Below are 10,921 nucleotides of genomic sequence, written 5' to 3'. Positions count from 1 at the left end.
GGCGTCGGTGCCCCTTCCCGCGGCGGGGGCGAGCCTTCCAATGGCAGCGGTGCCGGTGCCCCCTCCCGCGGCGGCGTGCCTTCCCGCGGCGGCGTCGAGCCTTCCCATGGCAGCGGTGCCGGTGCCTCCTCCCGCGGTGGCGGCGCCGTGCCTTCCCATGGCAGCAGTGCCGGTGCCTCTCCCCGCGGCGGCGGCGTGCCTTCCCGCGGCGGGGAGCAGCGCGCTTCCTCGGCTGGGGGCGGCGGGTCCCGGCCTTCCCCTTCCCCCTGGCCCCCGCCGGGGCTCGGGGCAGCCGCGGCCTGCGGGCCGGGCCCAAGGTCCCGCTCAAACGTCAGCATCTCCAGCTGCGCCACCACCTCCATGGCCCCGCGCGCCCCCCGCCTCTCTCCAGCCGCCCCACGCGGCCAGCGGCCCCGCCCACAGCCCTACGCTATTTCCGGCCGCCGCCGAAGGCGCGCGGCTGCTGACTGAGGTTGTCTGGGCTACGGCGAGGGGCAAGGCAGGACGCATGCGTGGAGCGGGGAGGGCGGGCCAGCGCGGCGGGGGGCGGTACCGCGGTGCGTCACTAGGGGTTGGCGCGAGGGGCGGAGCTCAACGGCTGCTGCCCCGGTCTTGGGGGCGCGGGGAGCGCGGRGGCCGTTAGAAGTGGAAGAGTAGAAAGTGGCTGACTTGATTTTCTAGGGCTTTAATTCATTATCGGACCCGTTTGACCTTTGATAGACCTTTTATTAAAATAGACTATGGTGTTAAAAACTGAAGAGAGATAAGTATTGTTAATTGGCAGGCAGAATATATTGTCACTGGTAGTCAATTGTAATTATATGTATTCAGCTTGCGTCTTGTCATAATTTTCATCTTCTTAAGTCTTAATGCTTAGTAAATTTCATGATTAAGTCAAACATGGTAAGTTTTGTTTTCCTTAGGTTTGCTTGAAAGACAAGGCTGGAGGTCACTGCTACTCTCTTACGTGGGCTTAATTCTAACTGGGACCTACTGGGGTGTGTTCTGATATTTCATAAATACACTGATAACTTATACAAAAGACTCATGTAATTAAAATTTAAGAAGCACTTAAGGAAAGTTAATATCTATTACAGTAACAGTCCTATAATAACACCTAACCTGATAACACTTGACCACATCTTTAAGGTCATCAAACCATTCACCACAACATAAATGTCCATTTATTAGGTTCATCATAAATCGCCATTCTTCTTCTGTAGCTTGAGGGGTTTTTGATGTCTGTCCAATGCATCGCACGCTCTCCAGTGCGGCCCACCCGCTTTCGGTGCGCAAAACAGTGCAAGAGAGCTCCAAGGAGGAGGATCCCAAAACGGAGTAAAGTATTCCATGTGATAATTTTGAGAGTGCCAAATAAGACTGGGATTTGAATATATGATAAGTGCATAGAAGAGGAAGGTACATTTCCCAGTGCACATTTTCCATGTAATGAACTTCCCCTCCAGCTCCGAGAGAGCGGCATGCTTATAGCTCAAAGGGTACTCAACAACATTCTATTCTACTCCAGAATGTCAAATTTATGTTGAAAAAAAAGTCACAGGAGTGCTTCACAAATACCCCAAAATAGGCAGCAGTGAACATCCAACAGTCAATAGATGTCCTCCTCTGCAGCCACTCTGCTGTATTACTTTGTTTGCAACATGACACAGAAGATGCAACCAGCAGAACTTAATAGGAAAACTGAAAATTAAATTTATACATATATTCATGTAGAGTAATTCAGTAATATTTTTTATATTTATCMAAAATTATATATAGGCCAAGCGGAATAGGCACATGAGTGTGTTCCACAACAGGTTTAGCATTATGGGTATTTGATTCTGTTTGCASTGAAGCAATGAGCCTGTATAAACTRTATATAKAAACAGCAGACAGAAGTAAACTCCTAGATAACTCGCACAGTTAATCAAAATATCTAGATCAGGAATCTGCTTGTCTCCATTGACTACTTTGGGATCCTGAACTTAGGATCCATAAAGGCACATGGTTTGAATATTACAGCCCTATACTGTAAGCTCTTTAAGAAAAAGGATCTTCAGAAATTCACACAAGTAAATGTTAACCACAATTTGATGCCAAAACAGCTGAACAGGAATTAAATGTTGAAGACTCATAAAAATGGTTTGTACWGAATCTCATTCGCAGATATGTTTTCCTCCTTAATGATGTGACTGAAGTGAGATCTGCATGCAATTAAAGGCTAAATAGAGGCAGAGTCCTGCGAAAGTCCAATCCTGCCAAAACAGATCTTGCAACAGTTTCCTTTCAAAACTAAGTAAGCAGAGTTTTTCATTAGCTTGGAATTTTTGCTCACCTATTTATTTAGTTTTGCAGGATTGGGACATAAGATTTGCCAGAAATTGACTGTAGTACAGCATTTGTGAGTTTGTGTGAGGAAGTTGATCACTGTGGCTGGGAGGAGATCAAGTTATTTCCTAACAAAAAAGTAAAATAATCTATATGATAGGATAGGACTGAACTAGTTGAATGATGAGGAAATAAAAATTAATCTTATGTGCTAAATATAAAATTCTTGATAATGGAAAGGCATATGCAAGTTTCTGCCTTGCACTTCTGTAAGCGAACTAATTCACTCTTCTCATGAATCATGTCTTTCCTGCTTTCTAAAGTGTTCTAATAAGAATTTTGTAGTTGGACTCTGGCAACTAGATTGTGTTTTGACAGTTTCCTCCAAATTTGTGCAGAACTGGCAGCATCTTTTGAACAAGAAGATAACTTTATTTAGTCTGAACACTGCAGGTTAGCATTTAACTTACARGATAACACTTCTCTCAGAATGAGGACAGTGAAAGACATCATGCACAATAAACATTATCCATTCAACCAGGGCATTTTTAAGTAATCTGCAACGCAGCAATACAAGCACTGAGATGTTCTAGCAAAAGAATCATTTGATAGATGTACACTTGAATCATGGTAGCTCTAACACTTGTTTTCAGTGTCTAAGTGCTTAATAAATGTTACTACTGGGACTGGAATCCAGTGTCATCCATTACAAAAGGGCTAGAAATTATTGTAGGCCTGTTTTCTGCCTACGATTTCTTTTGATGAAGTTCTCTGTAGGTGTTGTTTTCTACATTTATTTTATCTATTTCTGCTGCTGAGACAGGTGTGCATAATTGTTTCCATCATACTTTTATAGCTAAAATGACACCATTCAAACTATTATTACAATGTTTTATTAAATTTCCTTGGATGCAATTTAGGAATATGTTAAAAACCATAGTTTAATCCTGATATCTCTCCTGAACTTGAAGGTTGAAAATTGCTTGGAGATTTCAGTATGCTGCCTTTTATGTCTTAAGAGGAAAGTAGAAAAGGCATGAATAAAAAAGGAAGACATTTCCTCTTAATATATTTGAAATATGAAAATAACTGCTATTGTAACATTTATCGTTCACACATTTTATGCTTTTTTAATTTCGTGGACTATACAGCATGATAKCAGAGATTATGGGCAGTATAAGAAGAGTGTACTTTAACTAATAGAACAAATACAGTAAATTTGAAAAATACACATCTATCTAAAGACTTTTTTTCTCAGTGTTTAGGTTATTTTGGTAATTTGACAGCATTTTGTGTGTAGCTGATTTCAGTGTTTCGTCAGTATAATCAGCTACCTGGTTAGATCTTCCTTGAGATCTTGTGTCAGTTAAGATATGTTTCTAAAAATAATAAGAAAAAGAACACCCTGGAAATACCATTTTAGATATCTGCAATAAATAGGCAACTACTTAGACTGTAAGGTTTCTGGTATATTAGCCATGAACTTTACATTTTATGAAAATAATAACATAGTTTTAGTGAATTCGAAAGTGAGCTGTTACAGGTTCCTGATAGTTTCATTTGCTTATAAGCGTCTCTTGCTTATTACCACTCAGTTTACCTTGCACACAATTCTAACAATACCAGCTGAAGTTTTAAACAGGTTCAGAGTAGGCAAATTACACTTCACAGCTCTAAATGGAAACAAGAAAACGCCCTGGCTGTTTTAGGAGTGTACAGGAAGCATGACATGATAAAACTTCTGGGAAATATGTTTACAAATTCAGAGGTACGGTACCAMTGGACAGAAAACATTTGCCAGTCATTTCTCTTCCTGAAGACTCTTCTCTGTTTTGGGCAGAGAGATGGTGGGTATTCCGGTACAGTGTACATTCAAGCRTAAAACTTGGTGGGAATCACCACCAAAAATGCTTTGGTACAGGTAAGGGTTTAACTGGAGAGCTGAAGAGGCTTAGGAATTTCATTAGCGCTGGTCAGAACAGCATTCCCTGCTCCTTCRCGTGTTGTGGGGACACAGCATGTTTATACAGTTTGCTAACTCTTCCAGCTCAGATCAGCACCAGTTTTTCTCCGATCAATACAGAGAGAAAAAAAAGAGAGTATGTACGAGTTTGATTCRTACCAAAGTAATGGTACTGGGAAAAGCATTAAAATGCATAAAACTGCAGTTACAGCAGGGGTTTTTGCCAGCACAGTTCTACCAAAAAATCACATCTGTAGGTGTCCTTGCCATGCTTAATGTTTCCACTGTAAACTTATCCCAAGTGGCTCAGAGCTAAAGGATCATTTCACATCAACTCTTGCAATATTTCACTTTTTAAAAAAATAAAGGAAATAATATTCTTGTTATAGTCTCCTAAATTGCTTTCATTCTGTCCTACACAGATAGCTAAGTGCATGAACTGAATATTTCTTCTACAATGACCAGAAATGTTAGAATGCTGACATCTGAACTGTAACTCCGACATCTGAGAATAAATACCCCAGGGAAGGGAACAAATCAATTTAAAACTTTCTTGAGTGGTTGGTTCTCTTTGCAGACTCAGAAAAACAATACTCAGAAGAATAATTTCCTTTTGTTACAAGAAGTAGCCTTAAGCTTCATGTGGACTCCACACACGTCAGAGTATAAAGAGACTGACTTTCTTATTACTTCTTATTACTTCTCTTACTAATCAAAATCAGAAAAAAATTACAGTCAGCCACACTTCCCTTTTATTAGACAATTCTTGCATACTAACATGCCCATGTGCCAATTTGTAGGAAAGACTTGGTCTATGGGTGGTCACTCCTACTTGGATTCTTATAGAGGGATATTTATTTGCTGGTGATGACTGTKGTGCCCTCATACCATTGCACATTCATATTGTTATAACCCATTTTCAAGGGAAAACACTCCTGATTTTCCAGTTCAAACTAGTTTTATATAGAGTTTCTCTTTTAGATTCAGCTATCCATATACAACTGTATTAATCAACTAAAACAGTGTGTTCTGAGATGACCTTAGATTTGCAACAGTTTTGCAAATACTGTTCATATACAGAGCTTTTTTTATCACCCAAGTATTGTGAGGGAGATTAAGGTATTTATGGTCAGGAGCAGTGGGAAGGAAGAGAAGTCAGGTCAACAGAATTTTCTCTATCACTATTGCTATTCACAATTCCTCTATCGAGATGAGTCAATATTGTAGCCTCTACAGCTGAAATTCCTTATTTTGAAACACRATTAAAATAGTTACAGTGCAGTACAGAACATTTTTACATTTCAAAGCTTCAAATAGTTGTACAGAGTTAAATTATACAAATTCCTTTGTTGCTTCTGTGTATAAAGGGTTGGGCAGGTTATAACTAGAGGAAAAGAACCTATATGACTTCTAAGTATAAAAGGCTTTTCTCCTCAAATGTATTTTTAAATTTATAAAAATACACAACTTCATCTTCCTCTTTTGTTTTGTCCTTCCAAATATGGCCAGTAATTTTCTGATTATTGAGCTGCCCACAGCCAATTTCATCTATTCAGATCCCTTCACTGATGAGTTAACTGATTCACCTCCAGTTATTCTAAGAGTTTGTGTAATTTATTTATCAGCTCTTTTATTAGCGTCTATTACATTCTTTTTCTTGTTATGATTTTGCTCCAAAATTTTTAATTATACTAATATAGGCATAATTTGGTTAATTGCCAAACCAACTGCATCCAAGCTTCATCTATACATGTGATTTATTCTGGTATGTATAAATAGCTCAGAAATTTCAAATGTCTGTATAGCTGAAATTAGCTTGTTGGAGTTTGTCATGAGTCATATTTGGAGAGAATAATACACTTTATAAAATTGAGTGTGGCATACATAAAGTGACCTTAGCGTAGATGTAAGACTGGGAGAAAAGAAAAAGAACAAGGTACATTTTAATAACCTGGTTGTTTATCTTAAATTCTTGTTCTTCAGGCAGTTTTCCCATACCCTTGTGTTAAGTTTTCATGGCCATCAGAGCATTTTACTGATTATCTCTGGAACCTAAAAGAATTGTTTCCTCTGTCGACATATACCTTTAACCAACCCATCTCATTTTGGCTGCACAGCCTGATATTCCTTCAGTGCTTGCAATAATGTTTTGGGTAGACAGGCACTCATTAAAGCATCAGTATTTGACAGACATTAGGCATAAAATTTGTGAAGAAATTAAAGAATATAATTTTTAATTTACTGGTGTAATAACTGAATCTAAAACTTCTCTCTGTGTTCATAGGATTTGTTGTAGATTTCTGTAGACCTCCCATTGCATGTTGTATTTCTTACACCATGCTTTCATAATCATTTTAATGCAGTGTAAACTGATGCCGCCAGCAAAATGGGTGGTCTTGCCCTTCCCCTCGTTCTCATCTTCTCTCCTGTTCTTTTTGCCTRTGCCTTGTGTTCATGCAGCCATGAGTGAACAGGAAAATTATCCAATAAAAATTAAACTATGTCCCCCCAGGTTAGTTTTTTCAGCCAGGTCAGTCTCAGATCTCCAGTTTCACTATGTAGTCTTACAGATGCTATAACTAGCATAAGGAGGCTGGGCAATGTGAAATGTGTAGTTGGGAGAGAGGCAAAGGCAAGTCTGTGACATCTGGTGCAAGTACAAATCTGTGCTGGATTTAACTGCTTGTGGGATCATGGGATGAGAGGACACTACCTGGGCAGCAGAGGCTAGTTCCTGAAACCAGTCCCATCATTTGGTATTTTTCAGTGAGGACAGTCACAGTCAGTCTTTTCCTTAGAACTTATTTATTCAGGAGATAGTTTTGCTAGGTAGTTCTGTCCTGCTGTCAAAGTAATGACTACTTTCATCTTGGATCTGTACCCTGGTCTAGTTCATAATGAAATTTCACAAACATTTGTGTCTGTATGTCTGAGGGTGTGATGAGTAGCAAGAGGAATATATTAAGGGACATCTAGAAGTAGGAGGGAGACAGGGTCTATTTAAACAGATACTGTTGCTTAAGGCCTTGCTTCACAAAACCATTGTATCATTATAAAGTTTGATATAAATAAACATCTTCATACAGGCATTTAAATARTATATTTGCTCATACCTCCATACTGACATTGCTGGAGAACTAATATGAAGGTGATCAATCAATTCAAGATGAAAACAGGTCAAAGATAATTAAACCCTCAAAACCACTCTTCAAGGAGTACCGTCATACAGTGGTAGATGAGAATGATGAAATATCTTGCCAGGTCGTTGTAGTGCTTGGATACTCCTATCATAATAATATATGTTCAATTCGTTTCAGCTTTGTCAAAACAATCTCAGTATGTTATGTTCTTCACTAATGTTCCTGTAAATGGCTATGCCACCAAGCTAAACTAGATCAAAAGCATACATTGCTACCAATATTTGGTTGCTCTTTAAGTAGTATCTGAAATGTAGTTCCTGCTTTAAGTAATCCAAAAGTCATAGTGTTAACTCATATCCCATATATGATCTGGTTATATATTTTGAATATATAGGCAATAATCTTTTGTCAAAACTTACACTTCATATGAGCTTCATACTTCTTGGTATTCAGGGAGTGTTGTCCACAAAACATACTGATTTTTCCATCTGTTTGGCTGGAACACAATGATCTTTGTATTGCATTCAGATTTAACTACAGGGAACCAATGTTTGTTTAGCCTTTGGCTCAATTATTATAATCCTCTATACCTACAAAAATRTTATAAAACTTCACAAAAAATGAAAATATCTCAGAACACAGAAGTTATTCTGCCTAGCAAAAATGGCTACTGACATCACATTGCCTTTGTGCTCAAATCTCATCACTGAGTCCTCACTGAACATCAGATCAAACACAAAATTTGAATCCTTTTCTTCAAAGAGCTACCCTGGACTGATCCAAGCTACTGGATAGATAAGATCTGCATCACACTGTCCTTCATATGAGAGCTATGAGTAAATTATCAAACTCCTGAGTAAAATTTCTGTCTGTAAGAAGTCGCTTTGCTAGAACCCACCTAATGAAATATTAAATTCATTATTGGGAGAGATTAGGACACGTGTGAGCCCAGTACCTTCAGATAAAATGAGAAATCCTTTAGATAGAATCTTCTTCTATAAACACCAGTAAGACGCATATGGAAGTAAACACAATTCAGAGCACTTGCTAAAGATTATTCAGAAATAACAGAGTCAGAAAGAGAACAAGAAAGCACATTTCATATTAGATATAGAAGTTGTACCTAGGATGCCACAGGGACCTAAGGAAAGTGAAAAGAGAAATTAGACTGAGTATATTACATAGGATATTGATTCTACTATATGAAATAATATCCAATATCATTAGTTCAAGAGAAGCCAGAAGGAGGTTGATATCCACATTATGAATTTGAATRTTTGTGCAGCAGGGATCATATACTTTGCTTCCCTATGGAAAGCACAAGAACAGATTTTATGCTTCCATTTCTTTCAAGAAACACACACATAAACTACCTTTATGACACATTTATGCTTTCTTTGTCCTTCATGGACTTCCTCAGATTCCCTCCATCTGCTTTCCCTCCCAAGCTTCAGTCTCCTCTCCAGGGGATCTGCATTTTACATTACCCCTGCATCTATCTTCTGAGTTTTATTTGTCCTCTACTGTCTTCTCCCATCATAACATGTTACTTTCCTTTCTTGTTTGTCTGACTTAATCCTTTCTCTTTTTGATAGTAGTAATTTGTGGTTGAAGGTACAAGGCACTTTGAGAAACAAGGAACGGAGATCTGGAAGAGACCTGGCTCATATAATCCAGTGTTCTGCAATCTCAGACAAGCATGTGATTCATATTTCATCTACGACTGGAGAAACATCCACTTTCTGCATTATGAAATAGAAAATATTTCATTTTGTTTTGTGGACTGTACAATAAGATCAAAAGCAATGTCACTGCAGTACCTCAGAAAGAAAGTAAAGCAGACGAGATGAAATGATCACATCCTCTCYCCCTATAGTACTAAGTGGACATTGTTTATATAAGTTACCTCAGTTTTGAATAGGCAGAGAGAGGTACAGTACAAATGGGACAAAAAATGCCAATATCCAATGTCCTATAATTTAAGCCAATATCTTCTGGTAAAACGTAATCTGAATTATTATTATTATTTTAGTGATGAACTATGTTTCCTGAAACTTTTCAAGATCTGAATTCTGATCTCTGGTCTGTTTGCTGATTATTTTAGCAGATGGAATTTGAATACAAAAAAGAACTGGACTGTTTAAGCTACCTGTGATGTTTCTCAGCCTGAAGCACTAGATGGCCAATATATGAAAATTTTGCTTTACTTATTTTCACGAGTATAAATAATGAAATGGCAACATTTGCTAACAATAGTACATCAATGAGGATATTAAAGATACAATCAACTATGAAGGATCACAGAATATTGAGAGGCTGGGTGGYTGGGTGATAAAATGGTAGGTGAATTTCATGAAATGAATGAAAGTCTGTAAAATAATACACACGAGAAAAAAAATCCCAATTTTACATTTACAATAATGGGCTCTGACCTATCTACTACAAATCTCAAAAAAGACATTAGGATTATAATAAATAGTTCTATTAAATAATTAGCTGAGTACTTGGTAAGAATTTGAAAAAGGAAAAGGAAAAAGGCAAAGGTAAAAACAAAGGGAAAGAAAAGAGAAAGAAAATAAAAAGAAAAGGGAAAGAAAAGGGAAAGAAAAGAGAAAGAAAAAAAAAGGAAAAGAAAAAAGAAAGACAGAGAAAAGAAAAAGAAAAAAGAAACAGAAAAAAAGAAAAAAGAAAGAGAGAAAAGGAAAAAAGAAAAGGAAAAGGAAAAAGGAAAAGGATGTAACAGAGAACAAAGCAGAAACCTTTATTATACCACAGAATAAATCCACTATATTTCTGCATCTTGAATACTATATGCAGTCCCTCAGCTCAGAGAGGATATAGTGGAACTGGAACACGTGTAGAGAAGAATGACAAGCRTGATCAAAGGTATGAAAAGGATTCTGTACTAAATTGCAAAAACATAATCAAAATGTACTGTCAGAGAGGTTTATGAGTGATACAAATAAGAAACAATACAATAAAAAGAGGCATTAAAGCAATACAATAAAAACATTGTGACGTTAAAACATTACAGACTACATGAGGCAGGACAAAATGAAAAAAAAAGATGCTTCTTCACACAACACACATAATTGAGCTATGGAACTCCCTTCCACAGAATGTGATTGATACTAGAAGTTTCCAAGGACAATAGGGGAAATCTATTCAGAGCTATAAATCTGCTTATGTATGGTAAGTCAGATATAAAAAATTTTACTGAGTTATTGTACATATGTAGATCAACCAGTAGTACATAGAGTTGGTCTGACATTGCCTCAGAGTCAGACATACTACATATGTGCTACATGGCATATTCACTCATATTTCTGTGCAGAATTTCCCCCAACAATAAAAAAAATAATAAATTTCATACACTGTCTATATTAATCAATTTCCTACACTGTATGTTTGTTTACTATTTCTGCTTAGAAGGTTAATTTCAATCACAATACAGCACTCTAAAGCACAAAGCATTTTTATTGAAAAAAGG

At 37.8% G+C, this 10,921-nt stretch overlaps 1 protein-coding gene across 1 annotated transcript in view; it reads right to left on the bottom strand.

Moving 5' to 3' along the window:
- Positions 1–412, bottom strand: part of NAF1 (nuclear assembly factor 1 ribonucleoprotein) — a 21,538-nt gene extending 21,126 nt beyond the window's left edge. The window contains exon 1 of the mRNA XM_085319882.1: positions 4–412. Within this exon, the coding sequence (XP_085176008.1) occupies positions 4–362 (359 nt within the window). The 5' untranslated portion in view covers positions 363–412. The remainder of the gene's footprint in view (positions 1–3) is intronic.
- Between the last annotated feature and the right edge of the window lie 10,509 nt (positions 413–10,921).

This window comes from Rhea americana, unplaced genomic scaffold (genome assembly GCF_003343005.1).
Source record: "Rhea americana isolate MKP2758 unplaced genomic scaffold, rheAme1 scaffold_60, whole genome shotgun sequence".
Taxonomy (NCBI): Eukaryota; Metazoa; Chordata; class Aves; order Rheiformes; family Rheidae; genus Rhea; species Rhea americana.
Note: the sequence above shows the minus strand (reverse complement) of the source record. Positions and strands in the feature narration are given on the sequence as shown.